General features: G+C 46.9%; 2 protein-coding genes across 9 annotated transcripts in view; both read right to left on the bottom strand.

Moving 5' to 3' along the window:
• ITGB4 (integrin subunit beta 4) overlaps positions 1-2,746 on the bottom strand; it is a gene marked incomplete at its 5' end in the record, with an annotated part of 30,738 nt that extends 27,992 nt beyond the window's left edge. For 2 of the 6 annotated variants that reach the window (XM_080376332.1, XM_080376331.1), the window contains one exon: positions 2,601-2,745. In XM_080376332.1, the coding sequence (XP_080232458.1) occupies positions 2,601-2,605 (5 nt within the window). The other 4 variants (XM_080376327.1, XM_080376328.1, XM_080376329.1 and 1 more) reach the window with 4 other exon arrangements.
• A 2,606-nt stretch (positions 2,747-5,352) lies between these two features.
• The window catches only part of SAP30BP (SAP30 binding protein), a 37,005-nt gene continuing 16,212 nt past the window's right edge, over positions 5,353-26,145 (bottom strand). For 2 of the 3 annotated variants that reach the window (XM_080376893.1, XM_080376892.1), the window contains 8 exons: positions 24,734-24,776; positions 18,110-18,198; positions 15,495-15,586; positions 14,964-15,024; positions 14,432-14,483; positions 13,958-14,016; positions 12,667-12,751; positions 5,353-11,995 (listed from right to left, as the gene is read on the bottom strand). In XM_080376893.1, the coding sequence (XP_080233019.1) occupies positions 11,814-11,995; positions 12,667-12,751; positions 13,958-14,016; positions 14,432-14,483; positions 14,964-15,024; positions 15,495-15,586; positions 18,110-18,198; positions 24,734-24,776 (663 nt within the window). In that variant the 3' untranslated portion in view covers positions 5,353-11,813. The remainder of the gene's footprint in view (positions 11,996-12,666; positions 12,752-13,957; positions 14,017-14,431; positions 14,484-14,963; positions 15,025-15,494; positions 15,587-18,109; positions 18,199-24,733; positions 24,777-26,145) is intronic. The other variant, XR_013926264.1, reaches the window with a different exon arrangement.

Raw genomic sequence — 26,145 nt, forward strand, 5'->3', positions numbered from 1 at the left:
CTTTTCAAGTGCTGAGATAAACGGCCATAAAACTCAGCTCGATATTAACGCCCTGTTACTCTGTGAGCCGCCGGCCTCCAGGGATTCAGCTGGCCGGTTGCCAGCGGGCAGGGAGCTAGTGGCACAGAGCATCGCCACTGCCGCTTGGCACCGCCAGCTCCAGGAGCACAGCCCATAATATTTGTGCAAAAACATGCGAGCAGCCATCCGTCCGTTTCAAAAGTGAACTCTGGAAGGGAAAAGGCCACTTTCACTTTGGAAAAACTGCAGGGGTTTGGTCGGGTTTTCACGATGACAACAACAATAAAAGCTGTTCAGTTGTGCAAAACCAAGGAACGAAGCAGAGCAGCTCCTGGCTGCTCACAGACATCCTACCCCATCCCAGGCCACTGCTCCCACATCTCCTCCTGGGTCCCTCCTGCTCCTCCAGCCTTTGCCTGCACCTCAGCACAGCTGACAACCTACTCCAGAAAGATCCAGGAATCCCAGAGCTTCTGGACATCTGGGCTGACTTCCTCATCCCCCAAAACCAGGGGATGCTCCAAAGAAACCACTGGAGCAGCGAGAGGACAGGGTTGGAGTGGCAGAGCTCCATCATCCTGTTCCATCCTGTCCCAACCTCATCCCCACCCCAGCAGCTCCGTGCTGGGAAGGGACAAGGCTGAAGTCAGGTATCACCCCTGCGGGGGGTGGGGGAGAGGGACCAAGGAGCAGGTTATGATGAGCCACACGCCCAAGGTGGGAGCCTGGTTCCAGCTGCCGTGCAGGGGACACCCGGCAGGTTGGGGACACCAGAGTGGGAAAGCGAGGAAGATGCTCAAGCTCTTGGCACAGCCTTCCCTCCCTCCGGTGGGCACTCCCTTTTTCATGGCTGTAGCCCCCCCTGTCCTGCTGAGGGGTGCATTGGGACTGTGTAGGGGACTGATGCCCTGGCAGCATCTAGAGGAGCATCTGCTTGCCCACGTGTGCTGAGGACTGCAGCACGCTGGGACAGGCCGGCAGTGCCGGTCACTGCGGTCACCCTCAGCACAGGGCTGGGGGTCCCATGGGAGAGTTAATAGTGGTGGAGGCAAAGCAGAAAGGCAGCTGGGTGCCCCCCCCAGGGACCATGTCCTGCTCCCCTGGGTGCCACACAGTGACAGCCACAGCGGCTCATGCAGGCTCAGCTCTCCTCCAGGTCTGGGCTGCGGGCACACGGATCAGGGCCACATCTCATGCTCTCTCCCTCCCCGGAATACGCGGCAGCACAAAGCTGCCAGGGGCAATGCTCCAGAACTTGGAAATTATCAAGCCAAGCCCCCCCGAAAACTCAAAAGCTTGACCCACAAATCACTTAAACATGAAATCCTATTTATCTTTACTTCTGGTTTTCTGCCCTGGGCATGTCTATGCCACCAGGGAGCTCCATGCGAGTGGCACCAGTTCCTGCTTCCAGCAAGAAGGGGGATCTCAGCTCCCAGGCTGAGCTCCAGCCCCGGACGCAGCCCCTGGCATCTTCCAGCAAAGGACAAAACACAGCGGGACCCAGCCCAGGGACCCAGCCCGGGGACCCAGCCCGGGGACCCAGCCGGTGCTGCTGGCAGCTGGGGAGCGGCCAATACCACCCTGTGCTGGTGGCTGCGGTGCCATCTGTCCCTCTGCCCCCCGGGTTTGGGCAGGGGGAGCCCCGAGGGTCAGGTAGGAAGCTCAGGACCCTGCCGGCGGGGCTGCCCAAACGCCAGCACAGCCCCGGGACCCTCCCGTCCGCCCCGCGCCTCCCCACGTGCTGCTCCCAGCGCGTTCACTGTTCCCTTGGCCCCACGAGACACTTTTCCTCACCAGCCCCTCCACGGGTGCTCCTCATCCCCCTTCTCCCCCTCCTAACCCCCACCTGCCAGCTCCCTCGCACCAATCCTTCCGTCCATTTCTCTATTCCCCATCCATTTCAGACCCACCAGCTCCCGAACACCCCGATACCTGCGGTTCAGCAAAACTGACCCTGAGTCCCCACTCCCTCGTGGCCTTTTCCTGCAGGGACACCCCCTGCCCTTGCCTCCCCCCCCTCCCCCCCCCCCCCCCTCGCAGGGGGTCGCCAGCAGCTGCCTCTTCTGCAGAACCACCTCCGTGGGTTCAGTGGGTCGGAGCCACCCACAGCCCGGCCGACCTTGTGCCGTTTCACCTGGGAAAACTTTCCCTGGGTGCCAGCTCAAAGGCATGACCGCTTTCTCCCCCGGGAGCGGGGCAGACGGAGAGGGCAACCTTTGAAACCTGCAACAGAGGGTCCCAAGGGCTCTGCTCTGCCTTGCCACGCCGTGGTACCCCCTCCTCCGCTCCACGGCCGCTCACCCAAATACCTTCAGAGACAAAAACCGCACCGTGCAGCTCTGCAAAGCCCTGCTCGGTCACGAGTGTTGCCCTTCCCAGCCGGGCGAGAGGCATGAGGCAGCGTCCGACAGCCAAAACCAGCGGGAAAAGGGGGAACAAGCCGGCAGGGAGCTGAGCCCCCTCCCCACCTGCCTTTGCAAGGAGCCCCGCGCCTTATTTCACCCCCCGGTTAATCAACACAGTGAAATTAAAGCAAGCTGAACGCTAAAGAGCACAGATGAATTAATTCCACAAACCTCATTAGCGCTGGGTCTGACTCAGTGTCCAAATCCTCAGCTGCAGCCCGAATAACAGGCACCCACACACCAAGCCAAGAAATTCTTCCGAAGGCAGGGGGAGAACGTGCTGCTTCGCTGCTGCGACTTGATTTCCAGCCTTGGCCTTTTCTTCTTTTTTTTTTTGCTTTTATTTTTTTTTTTTCTTTCCCTCCCTCCTCTCTATTTTCTGTCCCTTTTCTCTTTCCGGTTAAACGTCAACTTCCAGTGCGGCAGGGAGGGCCGGCAGCCCGCGATCCCACATACCTCCCCGCTGGCTCCTGTACCCTCCAGTCAAGTCTCGACTTTGTTCTCGCTCCCCTCGCTTCTCCCTCCCAGGGGGCTGGCGGGGAGGAAAGGTGGGAGCCGGGATAAATGAGATCGGATCCCAGGTGAGGACGAGCTTTATCCCAGCTGGGCAGGGAGGAGGGGGTGCCCGTGACTCAGGGTTGGCATCGCTCCCTCGCACACCTGGACGGGAGGCACAGCCCGCGCAGCCGCCCCGAGCCCTCCCTCCCCACAAGCGCCATCCCACAGGAAAAGGGCCGAGTGGGTGGTGGGAAGGTGCCGGGGGTGCGGGGAGGGGGCCGCGGGACATGGGCAGCGGCAGCTGCTTGGCTTCGCCTGTTTGCTCTGGGCAGAGCCGAGGGCGCTCCCCGGTCCCCCTTGCCGGGGGTTTCTCCTCTAAAGTTCCCACCGGGGCGTGTCATTCCCAGTGCCCAGGTAGCTCCCAAGGTAGCTCCCAGCTGAAAGAGCAGGAAATTCCTGCTGCGACAACAAGCCCGATGCCAAGCCCAGCCTTGCACCTTGCTCACAGAGGGCAGATCCGGACAGACCCACATCCCGCTTTATCCAGGGCACGAGCAGGACAGCCCACCCCGCACGGCACTAGACCCAGCTCGTGGGTCAGTGCGACCCCTTGTAGCAACGTGAACGAGAACCACCCCCCACCTGCTCCCAACGCATCCCACCAGGCTCCAAGAGCACAAGGAGCAGCTACCCCCCCACTGCATCCAGCCCTGCTGCTGGGCTGGATCCAAAACCCCTTCCCGCCCCCAAGGAACAGCGGAGGAGTGTTTGAAGCTTGGTTATTTTTTTGTTTTAATCAAACTTTTTGAAGTTTGATTTTGATATTTTTTTTTTCTCCCCATAGCACCCTTTTGCTTTTAGGGTCTGGGGTTCGTCACAGCTCAGAGCCAGTTGCACCTCCCGTGGCACCGAGCGTGCACATACCAGAGCAGATGCGATGGCAGAGGCTGCTGTGTTGTAGCTCCCCGATAAATCCTCACAAGGAAAACCGCATCCCCTCAGCTTCAGCACAAACAATAGCCAAAGCCAGACCAAAAAAGTCACATATTTCCTGCCTGCCTGGGAGATGAAAAACACAAGCAGGACAATTTTGGCCTCTCAGTTATCATTATAGCATGGCGGAGGCTGCTATCAACTCCCAAATGATGGTGATTGAGCATTGATTCAAATGGAAGCGAGGAGCACGATTACTTTCACTGCAAGAAAGAGGAAGCTCAAATACAGATGTGTAACTGATTAAGCCCCAGGAAAAAGGAGGATGTGCTCATGCCATAAAAAACTGCAGCAAATGGGATGCAGCAGGGGTGAAGCTGAAGATGGTCCCAGCGGTTTAACTCTGGTATTTCCTAGTTTCTGGACACTTGAGCTGGCAACCTCTGCATTACCCCGGCTCATTTGGAGATGGGATTTCCTATATTTCAACAAAAAATTCTGAAAATGAAGGGGTTTTGTTGTTGGGGTTTTGAACTGTTGGGGGGCTGAAGGCAGAGGGTCCCGCTTAGCCTCGAGGAGCCACAGAAGCGGCAGATGATGTAGAACGTTGCAGATTGAGAGAAGCTGGGCTTCGGTTCCTGAGACCAGAGAGGAGCGTGTGCTGGTGCGTGCAGGTGTGTCTGTCCACCTCCCCTGGTCCTCCCTCTGGTCCCAGCCACCAGCAGCACCCAGCTCCCATCAGTCGAGCCCACCTCCCACTGCTGCAGTTCTCCTCCGTTACCATTGGGGTAAGCAATGCTGCCAGGCACTGGAGTTAAAAAAAAAAAAAAGCCAATTTAGGCTACAAGAAACATATTACTAAAAACAAATAAAACCCCACCAAAAAAAAAAAAAAAAAAAGTACTTTAGTGATGGTTCCCCAAGAGGGACCGTGGAGCCAACTGGAAAAGCTTAGGAGCTGCAAGCTTCCACCGTGATAGTTTGTGTCCTTGGTTTCTGGATGCTCTCCTTTCTCCACTTGAGCTGGAGGATGTCTATGCTGCCTCCTGTAAGGTATCTCTGGTCTCGTCTACAGGCACCCTGACAGTCCCAGGGCTGCCTGACACCGTCTCCCTCCCCTTCATCCCAGCAGCCTGGAGCAGCAAGGCAGGACCAGCTCTGCTCAGCATCTCCAGCTGTGCGAAGGAGCCCAGTTCCTCACCGTGGGAGCTGCCAGAAATGTTCAAGATAATAATTTTGCACCTTTCTCCAAGACATGTCCCTAACAGATCTCTGAGCATACGGAGCACAATTTTTCCCTGGAGACTTGTAACTGAGCAGCATTTAAGTAGATATTTCCAGGGCTGGTAAAAAGCACTTTTCTAGTATCAGGACAAGTCCTTCAACAAAACTTAAGGCAACAAAGCAAAGAGGAATTAGAAATTCTCAGTAACTGGTCATAAGATCTTAATGGGTTTTCACTCAATCTTGTCTTTTTTTTTTTAAAAAAAAAAAAAAAAAAAAAAAAAGAAAGTATTTTTTATGGGTTGTCTTCCAGGCAGCTTCTCCAAAATACTTCCCCAGGGAAGAATACATAGTGAGCTCAAGTTTTTCCCTTGGTTCAACACCTTGCACTTGCTGCCTGCTGGATCAGGCTTTTGCCACACGATTTTGCTGTTTTAAACAACAGCAGTGAACAGGGACTTCGGAGAAGAGGATCAGCAGGTTTCACTGCAGATGGCTCCATGGAAGCCCCCAGCTGCTTACGTGGTGGCCCTCACATTTATAAATCATTGATTTTCTGCTGTGGCAACGTGGCGTGGCAAAAAAATTTTTGCCCTAGGAGCGAAACCAAGTCATTCTATAGCTCACACTAAATTGTTGCGCTCTCTGCTGAGACTACCAGTCCGAGTGCCAACTACCGAAAATTACAAGTGATTTTAGAGTTAATTCTTTTCTTCTTTTTTTTTTAATGTCATGCCAGCTTGTACTGAACCTTTCTTCTTTCTGTCCTGCCACCACAGCGTGGTGGAGACGACGGCTCTGGGGCTTTTTCTAGGTCTCTGTTGAGCAGTTACAGCCAAGAGCACATTCATCCCCCTTCTGAATTCTATAACAACACACACTGCTAAAAGGAAAATAAATACTTGATCCCATAGCTGCACTGTACGCTGTAGTAGCAATATCCTGCTATGGGGTGTAAATTTAAGGAATGCTTAATAATGTATTATTAATGTACATTAATGCGCACATAATTTATTGCACTAAATTATGCTTAATATAATTACCTAGGTAATTAAAAGTGCAGGATGAAATCCTCCCATATTGTCTTCCTCAGCCTTTCCCCTAAGACAGCAATGACTACGCACATCTGTTGTTTTGCGACAGAGGTTCCTTGTCTTGAACACATACCTAAAGGAAAATATTTTTTGCTGAATGTCACTGATGCCCATGTGCCTCCGGGACGGACCAGCAGTAAGAGGTACGTGGGCCACCAAAACAACACAACAGGAAAACGTTAGTAAAGGATCCAGGATAAAACTTCAGCCTGCAACAATCCTACCCTCCCATCCAGGGAAAACAGGACCTTCCAGGGTTACATTAGCATCTTACCCAGCTGCCGAAGGGCTGAAAGCACACTGGTGTTGTTAGAAAGATTCGGTGAGATAGCCCACCTTTCCTCCCAGTTTGTGTTGGCTGGCCCCACACGAGGCACGCAGCAGTGTGGGCGAGGCTTTCGTGATGAGCCAGCCAACAAAAACTTGGAGAGAAGATGGACCATCACCTTTTGCCACGCTCTCCGAGCCCCACAAGAGGCTACACAAAGAAGAGAGAGGTTAAAAGTACCAGTAACTTCGATTTCCCACCCTGCGCTGAAAGGCAGGCTTGTTTTCTTCCTGACGCTGGTTCATACAGACGTGGTGGAGGACAGACAGACGGACGCCTTCTACGTGAAAAGGCAAAATCTTTTCTTGTTGAAATCCTGGTGCTTTGGTGTTTACTGGCAACCAAAAGCACAAGCCCAGCCCCAGCCAAAGACAAGTTTCAAATAAACAACGACTAAATATTGGAAGTCATCGGTGTCCACAGTTCTCGCTTGGAACAAAAGGAAGGAAGTGGAATACAAACAGTTGGAGAAACAGCAGCGCACGGCAGGGCTCGGGAAGGGAACACAGCCCTGTAAGAGCAACGCACGAATGCGCTGGTGTTAACCTTCTCCAAAAGGAAGAGCAGACTTCGGTGGAACCTCACTGCCCCTTCATGGGTCTTGCACCTCACCAGCAATAATTAAACGATAATTATATATATTTTTTTTACCATTAGGCGGTCTCAGAGAGCCCTGCTGAAAAGTATCTCTCTCTGCAGGTAACAGCTCTGGGTTTTCCTGGGGTCACACGATTTAACGGGAGCAGCCCATACCCTCTGATAATTTTTCAGGCACATTGCAAAGACCGTCTGTTTGAGGGGCTTCGCAGCTACAATTCCTTTTCCCTTGCAATGACGAAGAGCTGGAAAGATGCTCCTGCAGGTGTCAGGGGGCCGGACGCCGGCTGAAGCCATCACCTCCTTGCTGCTAAAGCTGACTGTGTCACCAGCAACGCCTTCGCACAGCCCAAAGCCTTGGCAAGGCGGACTTTTTTTTTGTCTCAGTAAATAACTCTCATAAAACAGACAGCACAGCAGCAATCCAACTAAAACATAGCTTCGGGTGCTCACATTTTACGGTTTGAGGTGGGGCTGGCAAGGTCTGCCCCTCCCCACCTGCTCTTTCAGCCAGGCAGCACCCAGCCAGACATAAAATAAAAGCAAGTCCTGAACACACAAAATCCCTTCCCACAACAACATCAAAGGAGGGCAGATCTCTTCAATCACAACAAGCAAATAGGAAAGAAAAATCAACACCTCAGGGCACAGAGGTGGGAGAAGAGACTTCAGAAGGGAGAGCAAGAGCAGAACCAACTCTGCCAAGGATGACTTCATTACGGCAGCTCTCCTCCCTCCGCTGAGCAACCCCCTCCGCAGAGACACACGCTTGAACACAGAGCTTCAGCTAAGGCAGACCTACTCCAGCTTACAAAGGCGCTGAGCAGAAAGAAGCCCCATGGCTTTCAAGGAGCCTGAGCCTGGAATTCTCAGACTGAGGAATAATGAAAATGGGACCAGTTTTCCTCTGCTGGGTACAATTAGTCTCCCCGTGGGAGGAGAGGTAAGAATGAGTCTCTAGAGCTTTTAGGAGTCAGAAGTGCAGCCTGAGCAACCACCAGCACAGCGGCAGCATAAAGAACCTTTTAGCTGGGCGAGATGTGAGTTTGCATTAGTGCAGCTCAGACCCAGCTTGCCGCTCCCGGGGACCATTTAAAACACCGGCACTTGCACACTCAGTGGGTCCCCTCCAGCACCCAGCAGCTGCCACACACCCTGGTATGCCCACAGCCATCCAGATCTCTAACAAGCAAACCAGTCAAACCTCCCAGTTGAGGGCTGTGGCTTCACGGCCAGGAAAGGATCCTTTTCCCTCAGGACATTGCTCTTGCACACCTGAAGCTCCCTCTACCTTCCTCCAGCGTGCTGCCTGACCACAGCCAAGCACAAGCCACCAGCCTGTACGATCACGTTCTCAGAGGTGGGAGAGCAGCTTCTTCCTAGGGCTGTAGTTTCTAACCTGCGTGTCCACCTATTACTGCCGAAAGAAACACACAAGATAAACAAGAGCAGTGAGCTATTGTACTGGCTGCAAGTTTGTTGTACAATGATTGGCGTCTCCACTCCAGCTTTTTGGAAAGGAGAGAGAAAAAACAACCAACCAACAAACCATGCATGTTTTCAAGTTGCTTTCTCTGCTGTGGATAGCGAACGCTTAGAAGAGCTCAGGAGTTCGCTGCCAGAGCGCAGCCCAGCCAGGTCTCCTGCAGAAGCCTGTTACTGCAGAAGTTTGAAAACTGGGCCACCCCTGCCCAGCACGCTGCAGCAGAGCTCGTTTTGGGAAGTGTTCTCCTTATCCCTCTACATAGCATCGTCAAGCCCTGCTGATCAGCATCTTCCTATTGCACCGGAGTTGCGGGACACCATCATACCCTGCCTGCCACAGCAACGCAGGAGCTGACCGAGCGGTGGTTCTTAGCTCTGGTTGTAAGATCTGCCCAGAAATCCAGAGGTTTGGAGTGACTATGGGTACTGCAGAGCAAGAAGGAAAAGGGCACATGGAGGAGGAAGGGGTGGGGTTCCAAGATGTGTGATATGAAGAAGGTACTTACATTTAAATTACGTTCAGTAGCTTCTGTAGTTGAAGGATTCATCCCCAAGAGCTTCAGCAGTTGTCCTGTGTCAGGTGCTTAACTGGTGAAGGGAATGTGGTCTCACCACTCTCCCAGTTTGTGCTTACTACCAGTTGCAGTTAAAGACAGGACAGAGGAAGGGGATGCACAAGACTGGGACCTCCGGCACCCAGCTGCATTTCCATGTACTGGCACACAGCTCCATGAGGTATTTCATCTCACTCAGCTTCAGACTTGCTCACAGCACACATATTAAGGACACTCACTAGAAGTAACATCAGTTGTTCTAGAAGCCCAGACACACCTCCCACCCCTGTTCCCAGGAGCAGACAATTGCAATGATCCTTCTGGTGCCCAAAGTTCCCCACCAGCCTATAGCCTGAGAGAAACCACAGCAGACTGTGCCCACCTTGCTGCAGTTTTATGGTTGTACCTTCATCCATACGTTGTTCAGCAGGACTTTAAGATAGATATTTATACCATGCCAGTTTTTAACTAGGACGGAATCTTACAAGACATTCCAGACAGGACAATTACCTTACGGAGCTGCAAAGCTCCCTCATGGCTTCTATTTCCCACCACAAGTAGATCCTGGACCTTTAAAGAAACACCCTGAAAACTGTTCCTCAAAGCAAGGCAATAATCACCTTGAAGTGAGATGTGTCATCCTCTGCAGGGACATTATAAACCCAAAAGAGAAGGCTGGGCGCTGTTACCATCTTCCACAGGATGAGGATGGGATTAAGGCATCTGTCACAAGCTTGCAGGAATCAAGTCAACAGCCCAATGCAGTCATCTAACAGAGATGTTTCTACCTTGCTATTTTCATGCCTTTCATTATCTTACTGCTTTTAAAAAGAGCAATTCCACCATCTCCCCAACTTCCCATGCTACAGTCTCATCAGTCCCCTGGTTTCTCCCCCATGAGCATTCCTGGATACACAGGTCTTTTAAAAAAGCTGAAATGACTGCCAGGACAAAGTGTTTAACACATTTTAAAATTACTTAAAAGCAGGAAAACAACCTCTTACTCCTTCCTTAAGTCTCCATAAATTCAAAGTCTGGGTTAGGAGTGACATAAGGTAGATTAAAAAACTGAAAAAGCAACACTAAATTCTAAGAAACTTACACTTTCTGGCAACTATCTCTGCTATCACTGCTTATGGGGAAACAGAAAAATTAGTGAATCTGAAAGATCATGATCTAAGAACTAAAGACCATTTAAATTATCTGGAGTGACCACTGCAAAGCAGAAAACAGTCCAGGTTAGCAGCTGTTTCTCTACACAAACAGAAAAGTTCGAATTATTTATCCCACCTACCTCAAAACTACAAACAAACCTCTTCGTTGCCGTTGAACTCTTTTTTAGGAGACTGGCCTCTATAGAATAATGTTTTATGAACAATCCAGGTGCCAGTCCTAACTTTTGAAGAAATTTAAGATGCAGAAACAGTATGAAAAAAATAGCATTAAGAACAGCTGAATTTCCAACTATTTCAAAGCATCCTCTATAACAAAAGTATTTGCATAAGATCAGTTTATTACTCCTGCCCACCCTTTCCGAGTCTGAGGTTTAAAAAAATCGGTAACGTGAAAAATCCACTCTCATGGAATTACTACATACTCACCCAATGGTATCCGTAACCCAAAGTGCAACAAATGGATACTGATTCTCCCTCGGCAAGATGAGAAATGCAGACACATCAATGACACCAGGGTGGGTTTTTTTTGAAAGACTCTTGAATTTTTATAATAATTTTTTGCTACACAGGTAAGAAGATTTATACAATAAAATTTTCAACTGAAAATACCTTTTCACAACAGTGGAGCAAGCAGTAACTGCCATGTGTGCATTTCACAGTACATCACTACCTAGTACAAAGATGGACAATACCACAATTAAGATCAGACACACACCTCTGCTTATCTGCCGTCCAATCTCATTCCACGGCAATGGAAGAGTTTTCCGCACAGGTCTTTGCAAATGAGTTAACAAATAAAGCCTCTACAGCTTAGGGTCCTGCATAGAAATCTCCACCCCTGCAAGACGGTAACAAGACTATTCCAGCACAGTTGCCTCAATAGTTCAACTATTTAACACGTAGTCACGAAGATCTACACAGATACACACACAGGTACAGGTGTCGGAGCTAAAACAAAGAGCGAGTCTACATTCACAGATGTAGATCCCTTCAGGTCACGTCTGAAGATGGACACTGACCAGCTGTCCCTGCTTTAATTCCCTTGGAACCGAGCTGGCGCAGGTGAGGGAGGCTCAGCACACACCACAAGCTGCGAGCAGCCTTCGAGCGTGACCTGGAATACACCGGGTACCGCTGGTATTCCTCCACGACTTGGTGTCCCACCCCCCCCAACCCCCTCCCCGCACCCAAACCAGACTTGCAAGTCGGGTACGACCCTAACGCAGTAATTTTCTAAGCTAACTTTTACAAGCTGACTCCAGATACCACCTTCCACCAGCGCGACACACGCAGACTGGTTCTTCCCGCAGCAAGAAAAGGCAGAGTCATTTTCGGCAGAGGTCCGTTCCTGTGGGCACACAGCTGGCATGCCTGCTCCTGCCCCCGTTCTTTCAAAGAATCTTGTCATCTTTTACCAAAGGTGAAAGCTACCCCTCCCTTCCGAGAACAATGGCTTCAATGACAATTAAGTCCAAAAATCAGGCCCAGCACACCAGTCACTGCTTTGCCTTTTTCACAATGGTGCCGACAGCTGATATGACTGTAGTTTTGGATCCACTTGCGCTGGTTGTCACTGTGACAACACCTGGCAGCGTTGCGGTAGTGGTGAGGATGGTGGGCTGAGCTATTGTTGTTACAGGGATGGCCGAGTCCCACTTGCTCTTCCTCTTCTGGGCATCTGTGAATTTGATTAGATCAAGCAAATGAGGATCAGCGTTACAGTAAAGGTCACCAATCCCTTCTCAACACCCTGTCTTGTCAACACTTAATGTACCACTACTTGACTAGACAACTTTCTCTCACATTAATTTCAGCACAGGCTGGCAGTAAGTGTCAAGGAGGAAAGACAAATTTGTACCTTAAGAGCCAAAGTAAAACTCTACACACCTGCACTCCAGCCAAATGGAAGACTGGTTCACTCCCTGCCCCAAAGCATATTTAACAGAGCACACGTATCTCCGTTGCTCAGGTACAGGCACAGGACACACAAACCAGCCCCCAGTGTTTTTCTCTCTTCCTCCCAGTTTAAAAGGCAGGCTGTAGGCAGAATGATTTTCAGTCTTTCCAAATCTCTTGGGATGTATCAGTTCCAAGAATACTCTAGAACCAGACATCAGCAGTTTCTTGACCCACTAATAAACCTCTTCACTATCCCACCTGTCCCTAGTCTTTCATTCCAGAAGGGCAGCTATGGGATGTAGGGACTAGAGAAAATCTTGTCTAGCAACCTTTAGAGGAAACGCTTTCTTGCATGTTACACACAGTCAGTAAGGAGCCTTCCGGGTTTCCAGGAAGCACTAATCCCAGCATTACTGCAGCTTAATAGGTACAGTGACAACTGTTCTTTACCTCCCACAGTGGTACTGGCTGTTGTGGTTGTCGTAGAAGCAGCGCTTGTTGTTGTACCCTTTTTAGTGCCTGTCACAAATTCAATCTGGGAAAGGAGACACACGTAGAAGAAAGGGGAGAGGATTGAAAAAAAAAATAATGAAGCGTTAAGTGTTAAGATATACAGTCTTTTTTTTAACCCACATTGCCTGTGATTTTTACAAACAGCTTTATTGTCATGCAGGAAAAAAGATGCAGACCTCAAGCCAAAGCGTACTGAAGTCACGATTGTTAAGGATTGCTGCAGCCCAGCTCCCAGGTCAGGTAACAAACACATTTTTATTGTAACTGGTATAAGCATAGAAATTTGATATAGCTCAGAAAGGATAGAACCTGGTCATTAAAGAATGTAAAAATTTAGTTAGAAGTTCCTGTTCTTTTTCCTTTAAGTAAAATGCAAGACAAGTCCCTACCTGCACGATTTACTGCGACTGCATCATAGCAGGAAACCTAGCAACAGAGCTGCAACAGCATGCAGTCTCATATTTTCAAAAATGCAGATACGGGCAAGGACGTAATCAGATAGCTGGGCTACTGTGCAAAACCCAAAACAAGTAGCAAGACACAACACGCACTGCAAGAAAAAAATACCTCCATGTAGTGAATATGAAAGGAGCCTTCTGCAAGGTTACATGGCAATCTCTGACATTGGACAGTTTTCTAATGCCAGCTACTAGCTTAAAGGCAACACCACTGAAGGACAGGAATAAAATCTTCCGAAGCCCGTCTGTGTTCTTTTTGGAAAATGTAAGAATGTGCATTTTGCAACAAGCCCAGTTAAAGTTTAAATAGGCCCGACATTTATGGAAATTAGATGCAAGGCGGCACTATCAAGGAGAACAGAAGGCAGATACTGTCTCACAATGAGATATGGTGAGGTGAGGATTTTAAGCTATAACTAGGCTATGCCACCAGGCAAAATGTCATAGACTAAGAAAAAAAGCTGTCCCTTATGCATTATCTTGCCTGTACCTGGCTTACTGAATACCATTTTAAGAGCTCTGGCTTAAAAATACTGACAAACAGAAGGAAATCCAGTGGAATAAACAACCGAGAGAAATGGACCTATAAGGGCAAACAGCTTGATCTACGCAGCTTGGAAGAAGACAGGCAGGAAGAAAGGACAGAACCAGGGAAAACCAAATGGTTTTAGCACAAAGCACAGTTTGTAAGGAACAGCAAAGCCACAAAATGAATTCAGCAGGGAAACAAACAACAACCCTGCACCTGCATCTCTTTTGGTTTTGAATACCTTTGTGCGTTCCTTCTTGGCCTTCTCCAATTTGTCCATTTCAATCTTCTGAGCTTTAGCTGAGAAAGATCAGAAGTTACAAGAAGTACTAGGAACAGTAAAAATCCATAGTTCTCTTGCACTCACACATTTTCATCATAAACAATCAAAACCTTCAAATTGTGTATAGAAAATTAAACTGCCATGAAACCAACCACTGCTTTTTAATGAAAGCATTACTGTGCTAAATTCATGACTTAAGAGATGAAAATGTTGAACAATCAATTTAAATTAAAAGGCTTTCCAGACTGACGAAGCACCAATAACATTCAGGCACGTCCAACCAGCATGCAGTAATGAAAGAGCAGAATGTGATGACTTCTCGTTTATAAAGGAAGCAAAGACTCCAATGCAGTTAGTAAACTACAAAACATAAAAGGCTGCTACAACAACAAAAAAAAACCTAGAAAAACCCACAAGACTTCCTGGAATTACCTAGAGCCTCGTAATACGAATCTTCTGACCAGCCATGAGGATCGAACATGTCCTGAAGAAAAAACAAAACCGAAGTCAGATTAGGGCTATTTCCACATATACACAAAAACCCAGTTCAGAAGTATTTTAGGTATATCTGTTCACTGATGATATTCATTACTAATTTCTTCTTGTATCCCAGTGACACAAAGATCACGTTAGACCTTCTTTTATAGAACCACGTGCTGTCATGAATGAAGAAACAACTTTATTCCAACATCCTTTTGGCTTCAAAGTCATGCGTTTTTCTGCTGCTTGGCTTCTTCTTCCCCCCCCGCCCCCCCCCCCCCCCAAGCAGGTTTTGTTCAGAATCAGATAGCAAATTCGGAGGCACTGAGGCTCAGTACCATGTATAAATGTTCACTTCAATGCAGAGAATCAGACTGAAGTTCCCTTAAAGGACAAGCAGGCTCAAGAAAGCCTGAGGTAAGACCTTACAGCCCTGTATTATCTTTTACCCACTCCCTCGCCAGTTAAAAGTATTACACCTCACCTTTGGATAATTTGTACCAAGTTCATCAATTGAACAAAACTGGATCAGCTTTTCATAGATGCTGCAAGGAAAAGACAAGAGGTCAGAGCAGAGCTATTGAGCTAGAAGTAAATGGAAGGGTTTCAGATTTGTTAGTGGAAAGATACTGTCACCTCTTCACACTGCAAGAGTAAAATCAGAACCTGGGAAGCTATGCTTGCTATGATTAACGTGGCATGCCATTAACCACATTATTTCCCACTTCCATCAAATTAATCTCCCAGTTCTCAGAACAGACACATCTCGTAAAATACTTCATCCAAAGCCTGCATATGTACAAATCTAACAGCCACACCAACTCTAGCTGTTGTCCCACAGAACACAAAGTTTTCCTGTTTCAGTTACAGTCAAATTATGTCTGTCCTTCTCATTTTTGAAAACAGTAATACTTCTTGCTCAGGATCCTGTTCCTGCTACAACTCCAACAAAGATCAAAATTCTTGGAATTTACTCTGTGGTGGTTTGGTCACAGCGGAACAGATGGTGGCTCACCTAGGGTTACGGAACTCCTTTTTCCTCTGAATGATGTAGTTCATATCCATACCCTCTTTTATTTTCCTCTCATATAGTTTTTGAATTTTATCCTAAGGGAGAAAGAATACAGGGTGAGCCAGTACAGAAAGAAGGAGCACACCAGCTGACTACCAAACACATACATGTGGAAACAAGCCAACTGAACCAGTGACCTGCTTGCATGGAACAAGGATTCCACTTCTCCCCTAAGGCCAAGCAGGCAGATTAGTACAGACACTCCCTCCTCTAAGGTCTGAAAGTATCTTCATGAACTGTCTGGATGGGTAAGGGAGCTGATCTTTGCACTTTCTGAAGGCTTCAATGATTAAAGATTTGCATTTGAGGCAGTAGTGCACACTCCTCCTTCCCAGTCTGTCATTTCTGCTTACGGCTGTGACCGTAGAGAAGCAGAGGCCAGCTCTGAGCGGGACAGGTGAAACCCACAAAGGTTCTCCCAAAATTGACGGTGACCACAGCACCCACCTTCAGACTCAGGTGCGCACCTAAAAAACAGCTGCTGGGCTACACTGCACAGGAGGCAAGGCTCACGGCTGTGCCTGGGGAACAGAGGAGCAGAGCCAAGTTCTGCTGGAGAACTGAACCCAGTGGATCATCAGGTACAGCTGGTGGTGTCTGCTGGCAGCCAAACACTCTTAGGAGCAATGATCTTGTAACTCCTGCTTTGGCACAAGTGCCCAGTTAGATGGAGTCAGCTTCTCTTTGCAGATCACTCACGTAAGGTATGAGGTCTACCGGTATCTTACTGAAGCCGTAAGCCCCTGCACAAGGCAACTTGACTCAGGTTGGAAATGTCAAGCGGTCTACCCTCCAAAAAGACTCAAAGATTTTAAAATAAACATGATTTTTTTGCTTCCTCAGCAACGCAGCAAAAGATCTTAAAAGTATTTTTACTCTGGTGATACTGAAGGGACGACAAAAGCAGAAAATTTCAGATGGTACTGAATTTAAGTGGTACTACTAGGAGAACAGTCTCAGTAATTTTCTTCTTTTCTTTTTGACACAAATTTCTCACGCACAGGAGGTATATAAAATAAGACCAGAGGCTAGGCCTTCAGTCTTTCAGGATGGGAGAGTTGAGTCAGTCTTCTTTTGTTGCTTCTGGATAAGTCACGTCATGACTCCCTCTGTGTGGACTTTGAATACTGAACTGACTATTCTCTAGGGGTTTGCTGATGACCGAGTAAGACAGGATTGTTAAAAGCTGGTATGAAACTTCTATTTCATCAATCTTAAGAAAAGCTTCATAAGATAAAATTTCATCAGGTCCTCACAAAATTAACAAGAAGAAATGACACAATCTCCATACCCAGCACAGCCATCGTGAGGTTTGAAGAAACAACTGCAAAAAAGTGAATTTGAGGGAGTAGAAATGATTGAATAGATGTTCCCTTCTGTCCCCTCCCCGTGGAGGCAGCAATATGATTCACAAAGTTCACAGAAAGGGAACTACTCAGTCAACTTTCTAGTAAGAAATACTCCCTTTGGCGGAGTTCACGATACAGTTTATTAGAGGAAGAATCTGACAGAAGGAAAGAGCAAATCAACAGTGAAAAGCCTAGAACATTTTGCATCTCTAAAGAACAATCCCACCTCCTTGCTCAAAGCGCTCTAAGATGTGGTTTGACCTGCTAACAGAGGACAAGCTCTCCTTTGATTTAACATAGTAAACTGCTGTCAAAGGGGAAGAAAATCTGCTTTATTCTGTCTACTCTCTCAAGCTCTGTGCATTCCTCAGATCTAACGCACTCTAACTCATTGATGTCAGAACAGTAAAATCCTCCTACAGCACAAGAGGAGTTACGGGTGTGCCCAGGTACACTGTGCAGAGAAGAAAGCGTGATCTGAATGGTGAGTCATTCCGAATCACCACTGCACATCGGTACCTTACTTTATAGAGGATTCCAGAAGTGATTCTTTACTTACATTTCTACCGGGCAGGTAACTGCAGTTAAAACTCAAATGGGCGGTAGGAAACAGCAGCCCCTGCTCTTTCATTTGCCCTCCATTGAGAGGAGGAGGACAGAGCAGAAGTTGGTTACTGCAATTATTTGGGTGTGCACCAGAGAAAACATGCATTTGTTTTCTTTTGCTGCCTCTAAGTTACTAGCCTTCCCTCTAAATGTTTATAATTTAGAGATATGTAGGTGGAAAAGGAATCCAGTCAATGCTGCCTCAACTATTCCAGTTAGGGGATTCTCAGACCCGTATAGAAAAACAATGACTTGTTCTTTCCTACAGAGCTGAATTTGCTGAGGTAAGAGGATAGCAGCCTTCACAGTAAACATTGCTTCTGTGTCACTAGTGGGATCAAGAGCCATTTTAAAGCTTAAGTGACCCACAGAGACTGGAAAACAGCTTTAAGCTACTTTGAAATTCCTAAACTAGAATCACTGTGAAGTCTAAAGCATTAACACAGTGCATTCATAAACTCGGTGTGGTAAAACCCCAGCTTCAATGCTGGATTTTTGACTTGTGGCAAAGACTGAGCACAGCTCCCAAATACCCCCCCCCTCCCTACTGAATTGCAAGCTTTTTAAAAAAAAACTAAATAAATAAATAGGAATTATACCAACCTGCAAGTGGTTAGAACATCTGCCAGGAGGCTCAGGAGGGATTTTGATCTCATCTGGAGACATGTTCCGCACTCTCTCTGAAAAAGAAGCTATAGAGAGCAAACTGGGCATGAGTTCTAGCAATATTGAAGGGAATTTAAGCCATGCAAATCATTAAACTTGTTTTACGTCCTTGCTAGTGCTACTTTATCATGAGAACCGACGGGTAAAGGTAACAGGGGAATGCTGTCAACTGGTACTCGTGGCATTTTCAAAGTGCTGACCAAGAAGCAGCTAACCTGAAGATCAGGTCATTAGAAGAGGGATGCGGTGCTTGCTTTATTGTTATCTACCCTATACCACAGCTCTGTGCGACAGCCACGCTTAAAGCTTTATTTTCAGGGGTCTCTTCACCCCAGAATGGAAGTGTAAAAAGCTAAGCTACTTCCCACTCCAGCTGCAATTGTCGGTAAGATCCAAAGGCAAAGGATCTTCAGAGGAACAAAGGTTGGTTCGAGGAATGCCTCTCTAAAACCCTGCGCTGTGCACCACGTACCGAGCCCTCCACTACTCCAGGTTTTCTGTACGCACTTTGAAGTCCTGCTCTGAACAGCACAGATAACCTGGAGCCTCTGACAAAACTTGTGCCAGGATACTCAAATAGAAAAATCGGACTGTGTATGTGGAGGATCACGAGATCAATCCAAAGCAGCCTGACTCATTGCCATTTTGGGGGAGGGGGGTAATCACTTTGGGTCTTAGTTATTTCAAGACCTACCTACATCAACCAAAATGGTTCAAGAAGGGAACAACCCTCCCCAAGGCTGTCAGGAGTCAGGAGTTAACCACAAGAAACTACATCTCATTCTTAAATTAATGTTTCCTTAACAGGCACTTTGATCTTTTCTTACAGAGTCAGACTATGGCCAGAAAGAACAGCTCGTTCTGCAGGACCAAGAACAGACCAGTTTTAGGGATTGCCAGATGTTTATAGCTGTTTGTGTTGGGATATGCTATTAGAGTACCTGATTGCCCTGTAAAGATTAGTTTACAGTTATCAGCAAAAGAAACTGCCATGTTTCCCCCTGTTGCTTGCTACTTTCTCACTATTATGAGAAAAACCCAGTCAGTTCTCTAGCCAACTCTTGGAGCAGAGATTTGGGGCCACATTTAAGCAGCTGGGATTGTTTTCAACCATAATTTGTACAGGAACACATCTCAGAGCCATAGTCTGTAATGGATAAAAAACATAAAAGAAACCTGACACCAGCACACAAGTCGTATCAACCAAGCCATTCACATTTGCAGCTCCTTGATTATACTATACCTTAATTACACATTCCTCAGTAAAAGCCGCCTGAACTGCAGTTCCAGCACGCCCAACTTGAGCTCCTTTGACTGAAGCCCAGAAGGGCCCAAAGGACAGACCCTGGCGTTTGAACATCGTGCTCTCCTGCCTTCCAGCACAGAGCGTTGGATAGCTGAGGTTACAGATAATCAACACTACACACATTCAGTGCTACTACAGTTTCCGTTTCTTTTGTCAAAATGTAAAGCGCTAAGGACAATATCTTTCGAAGACGCAAAGCTGGCAGGCGACCGCTCATTCTGTTTGATCAAGATGTTGCTGAGGGTTAAATTCTTCAGCAGTTGCTAGTAATGAACAAAAAGCGTGCTTTGGCAATTACTAAGAGGGTGCCTCTATGGAAGAAGGAAAGCTTGCCAGAGCCCCTACAGAAAGCCAGGCAAACTGGAGCTCCCTGACAACAAGGCAGACATTTGTTGTAGGTTACAGCTTGTGGTGGGATGGGGAAGCCTCTAGTTTAATTAGAGTTTCAGGAACCCAGAAAGACGGTAGCAAATAGACAGAAGTGTGCATAATAGACAGCACACCAGGCTTTCCGGAAAAGGTGAAAGCTGATTAATGGCTTAAGAGGTTCACAGCATCAACAGAAAAATTAAAAAGGTCACCAAATCCAGACTTCATAAGGCAAAGAAAGGACCATGGGGAAAAAAAATAAAAATAAAAGTCTATCTCCAGACTAGACATCACATAGGCTCCTTACCTTTGCAGATGACCAGAAGAGCCACAGAGAAACAAAACATTTATGAGAAGAGGACCTGTTAAGAACTCCTGTCTAGCCAGCAAAGAAGTCACAAAGTCCTAAGAATATGTTCAGCAATCAATTCCAAGCTCCCTTGAAACAGAAATAATACTGGAGGCAGAACAAGAGCTCCCAATGAGACAGTATATTTTGATGCATCTGGTTTTGGTGCTCATTTGCTCTTTTGTTTGAGCTATGTGAAAACAACCATTTATAAATGTTATATTGATGGGGAAGGCACCTCTCAACGGCTTACAAAGAACTGGAACTAAGACATCTTTGTCTACTGCAATCCTGCCATAGCTGCGTGCAGCTGAAGACTGAGTCAGCAGTGAACCTACGTGCACCTCGCAATCTGAGCACAAACATTCATCATTACTTAGTTACTTCATCACATTGCAGCCAGACTGAGAAGCCACATCATTAAGAAGAAAAGGATGAGTTTAACCCCTTCAGGCTTATTTACAGTAAGGAAGTACAAATTATCCATGCCCTCGAGCAGTCCTCAAACTTCCTCCCCAAGCAGACAGCAGAATGGCCGATTCCACCAGCTTTTTCCCTAGAGGAAGAAGCAGCTGGGATTATCATTCAAAATAATGCTGGAACTTGCATACATGGCCACAGGCTCTTGTATAAAAGATTTTGTGTTTTCAAAATCCCAAGCACAGCTTTCCACTGTCTATACAGCAGTGAATGCAGATGGACAGCTAACAACAAGGTGTGTCCTCACAGGATACATCCAACCGCTTTGTGCATCCTGTTATTTCTGCCAAGATCAAAGTTTTACTTTCATATGAGTCATAGGTAGTGACACTGGCTGCAGTCTCTAATTGTGCCTGTGGTTTGCTGGCTCACAGTCTAGAGGATCTCCATGCAGGAACCTCAGGAAGTTGGCTACTGGCAGGGTTAATCACTATGGGCACACCCAGATTCTGGCTCAAAGTAAGTAAATATCTTCCCTTAATCAGATTCACAGCCCAGATAAAGAACTAAAGCCATAAAGCAGATCCCATGACTCAGATGGGGGTCCAAGAAAAGGTACAAGCCAGTCCACCGCCAGGTCTGCAACTCAACGCATCCTGCTGCTGGAGGACGCTGCCACTGGTGCTTAGTCTGTGCATTCTCCTTCCACACGCTGACCTAAAAGTTAAAAATTTCACCAGCACAAGCAACAGGTGCTTGCAGGTTTTTATGCAGCCAGCATGCATGCAATGGCAAGGCAGGGATGTTCAGCTGTGCCTGGGCTCTGCACAGCAGGCCAAAGCACAGCCAACTATGAGGGCATACCTAGCAAAGATTCAGCATCTCAGTAGTCAAAGGAGAGTATTTGCTCGCCAGATCTTGGCAAGGCAGACAGTTAAATGGAAATGCTGCATTTAATGGGCTCCAGTTTAAGACAGATGGGTTATTTTGACTAGTATACCCAACAGTACAAAGACAGGCTGCAGAGCAACAGGGAAAATGCCACAGCGCAAACCGTGCCCTCAGTTCCAGAAGGAAACAACTGCTCACAGTCCAAAGGCTACGCTGGAGACATGGATGGGGACACACAGGAGCTTTGTTTCCTACAGATGGGTAGGCACTTTTTCTTAGTGCAGAGAAAACCAAAAGAATGGAGAGCTCAGGAATGGAGAGCTGGCTGTACACAAGCAGACCGGGGTGCTGATCATCTGAGGTCTGGTAAAGCATCTTGGGTCAGCGCCCTCGGTGAATAACCCTTAATCCTTCCTGGGGAGCAGAACTCCTGTCCCTTTCAAGGTTCACTTGTATGCCACGTCTTAAGCGGCCACAAGGGATTACAGGCAGCATCAGGTGCCAGTTTGTCCATAAAGGTCACACAATGCAAAAACCCAAGCAAAGACCTGGAAGGGGTGATCAGAGGGGCATAGTTTTCCCCTGGAAACATGCAAACCAGTGGTGCCTGGTCTCTAAAACTGCATTCTTTGGCACTCTAATCAAGTCTGCTTGGCATAAACCAGGGTGTGTGGGTTTCTGATTTCCTGGCACCAGAACAACCAAATCAGAAGGAAGAACTGAAGGCAACAACATGCCAGTGACTCACCCATCCATGGAAGGACACTAGTTCCCTTTCTGCTCTGTGGGCTGAGAAATGCAGAAAGTGACCTGCAACTCAGCCATACTTTCTGCTCTTATGAACACTGACTTTGTGCTCAGATAGCCTAAGGGCTGCAGAAAACATTTCTTACAGTCCAAAAGGTAAACAACCATGCTGCAACAAACTTCAGGGCAAACCCCCACATCCTAGAAGTATTATTTTGCAAGGCCACAGGAAAAAGCAAATGCAATGTCCTGCCAGCACCACGTACTCTTCAGAGTGGTACAAAAACCCCCAAATGGACAACAGCGATGCAGAAATCTGTCAGAGTTAAGCTTCATATACACTTCTTCCTCAACCACAGGGAAGTTACTGCTGAAATCTCCCCTCCCATTCTTTTGGGCTTTGATTACGTGATCACTACTTCAGCCTAAGTCAGGACAACCATGCCTTTCCCAGCTGCTCATCCCTACTGCTTTCCTTGTGCCAACTCTAGTTCTCACCTACCATGCACTGAGCAGATCAAGGAATGGATCCAGCTGGAAGCCTCACAGGGTTGGGGAGGAAGAGAAAGGGAAGGAGCAGTGCAGGTGGATCTCGGCTGGCTCTAACTCCCAGACCAGCTCAAGGCACAGAAACCTTAGCATGCGTCCGGGGGAGGTAAAACAGAAACATTACTTTTGGCAGGAGCCTACATTTGTGCTGTACTTAAGCGACTGCATAGCCACGGACTTTTGGTGACGCTGAATAACGTAAGGTTATCTTCTGAGAAGGGCAGGCCCACAAGCTTTTAATGCAAAAAGCAGTGGTGGAAAACTGTCTAAGGAAGATTTCAACTTCCACATACTGATATTACAAAACTTTAGATGTCCAGACTGGAGATGCTATTGCTTTGTGTCAAAAAAAATCCTGCACCTTTTTCCATTCAAGAATTATAACTAGAAGTCAAAGTTCCCAGGAAGGGAGTGGTTCTCACATCAAGTAACTTGCTCTTGCAACAGTTCCTTCTCAACTAGATAAGATATGGTCTAATGCAGATCTACAGAATTCAGCATGCTATGCCTGCCTACCTCTAATAACCTGGTTCTGCACAAAGCTAGCCTATACGCTGCTCTGTGTGTGCTACTGGGAAAGGATTAAAGATATATTGCAAACCTTAATCCGGGTCTCGGACTCACCAACACTGTCCACTCACAAGCACGTGACACTGTTGTTAAGTGCTCTCTGTGCAGCTTTTAAGACTGCATGAAAGTCTGGGCTATCAGAAAACAAATGAGATTCAATCTTCTCATCTCCTGTGGATGGAGCAGTCACTGGGGAAAAGGAGACTAACAGAATTGTAACTTGAGCCTTACACCTTAACTAAGTCTTCCCACGACGTTGTTTTATAAGTGTAGAGCTTCACCTGTATGTAGAGAGTAGAAGGGCAGTTGGCTTTCAGATTTCCTCTTTACTTTTTAGCTTAAATGCTGTTGTCTCATCTGTATTTCTAGTGTGCATTTTGAGGCAGAGCAGTAGTTTGGAGAAAGATTTCTGTTGCATTCTATGATGAGACTGGTTAAAGCAGTTTTACCCTCTAAAGGCTGAAAATTCAATACAACAGTTGGGTTGGTACAAAACCTGGGCAGGCCAACTGGAAAGGACTTAAGTCCAAAACGTAAGGAGGGATGGCTGTTTTAAGAGTCAAGTCACAGCTTAGCATCCTAGTATTTATTGTATTATTTTACATTTATCACACTTTATGGCTGAAATATCACACCTTGACAAGCTGACTTGAAAGATAACTAAGCAATTTCTAAACTCGTGGCTTTTAAAGTTATATTATTACATGCTACCACACAGCTGTACTGGTGACCTCAGAAACAAAGGGTTAGTTCAAGATACTCAGAGCTTCAACATAAAATACACTTTCTGCACAGCTCCACAGAGACCGAGCAAAGGATACTATTTCAAGCTGGTGACCCTGGGCTTTCCAAATTTAAAAACAGTGCAATGAATAAGTGAGATGTCACAAAAATCAAGGAAGTTTTAGAAACCATTAGAAAACATATGATATGCTATGTCAACACAGCGGCTATAAATCAATATGTGGATCACATTTAAATAGTCTATTTCAGGTAAGTTTTTGAAGGCACAGAACAAAGTATCTGTCATCATTCCCGGTTATACTGGTTGACATAGAGGTGTCTGGACAAAGCTACCGCTTTACTGGTATTAAGCTCATCTAGAAAAAAATACCAGCACTGCCCTTTACATATATCTTAGACATGTAATATATGAAAGTATTTTCATATCTTTAGTCATGGTACCTTTCTCCCAAAAGAAGACTTCACTGAAAATATTCCACTGACATAAAGCATTTCAGGTAATAATACAAACTACAGCATTGTCAGGACAGAGTAAAGATGCTTTTTACAAAAAGAGGGAGCCTAGGTGGTCTACTTTGAAAAAAACACGTGAATAAATACTTCTGAGCAAACTTACCAACTAACTCCTGAGGATCTCTTTTCTCCAGTTCTGAGAATTCCTGGGAGGAAGGGGGAAGAAACAGATATTAGTCAAGGTATGTTTCCAGCCTAAAAAGCTACCCTGTCCATTTCTTTAGAAATTTACACATTACTTCTGAGAAAAAAAAGAATAAAAATTAAAAATGAAATACAAGTTATTAGATAGTTGGGCAATGTTTGTGCCATGGAAAGTCAAAGCCTAACAGCATGCTGTTTCTTTTCAAAGCCAGTGTCTAAATTTAATGAATGAATTAAGGCTTTGTTTCAATGAGTCCTGGACACTCTGCTCCTTTTGAATTCCACAAGAACTGCTGTACTTGAAGCCTTTCCTCAAAACAGTTCAAACCATAGATTCTTCATTTTTGGTGACTGACCCTTGGCACCAGCCAAGAGTCAATGTTTTAGAGCGTAGCTAACTAAATACAAGCTGGATCAAGCCCACAGAAAACTACTTAAGCCCTGGGAATGCCTGCCACAGGCCTGTGCAGCTCGCAGTCCTCTAAGTGTGGTCAGCAGGGTGCATTCCCCAGAGTAACATAAAAACCGCTTAAATGGTCCCAGAGCCAGCAGCAGAGCACAAATTCAGAGCAGCATCTGATCAGCCTCTCTGCAGACACCCAGGGCTCCGCAGGGTCCCGGGCTGCAGAGGTTCACCAGTTGTGCTTGGTGCCAGAATTCACTTTTGTAATTGTGCCATTCAAGGCTTTGGCTGATAAATCCTCTACAAATCAAAATGCCAGGGAGCATGGTGGTGATGCAGATCCTGTATTCTGATTTTAGAATAATGCTCCCATTGCCAATTCTCTCTTGGCTGCTACTTTCCAGGAGTGATACAGCCAATCTGCTCTACCAGACACTCTCAAGGGCAACCTCCACGGGCTTGTAATACGATGTTTGGAGATCTTCTCAACGCGGCTAATCCCTCCTTAGTTACGTAAATTAAGGCTGCTTCAGATGCAAGAGCACAGCAGATGTTTCCACCACAGTCTGCTGAGCTCCAGGAGGTGTTATATAGGATAAGACACTCTTAAATATGCTTTCACCGTATTGAGACCATTGTTCAAATATTCTGGTGCTTCCGAGAGACCCCAGGAGAGTCACAAGTGATAACAAGTTCAGCACAAAAAAGTTTCTGAAACAGTATCAGCTGTAGCCCAACACTGCCCTCTCCCCCCTGCCTCCCTCCTAAAGACCTTTTGTGACTCACTGGACTGTGTGTCCAAAATTCCTCAGTGGCTCCACACACTGAAGCTATTCATTCAACCTGACGCAGACAGAATGCTGCCTCCTTGCTGCTTAGTAACCGCTCTCTAAACCCCCTCCTTCACCCATTTCCAACCAGGTGAGAGATGCATAAGGTGAGGAGAAAGCAACAAGGTCACCAAGTCA

The sequence above is a fragment of the Falco punctatus genome (genome assembly GCF_963210335.1).
Source record: "Falco punctatus genome assembly, chromosome: 1".
In the NCBI taxonomy this organism is placed as follows: Eukaryota; Metazoa; Chordata; class Aves; order Falconiformes; family Falconidae; genus Falco; species Falco punctatus.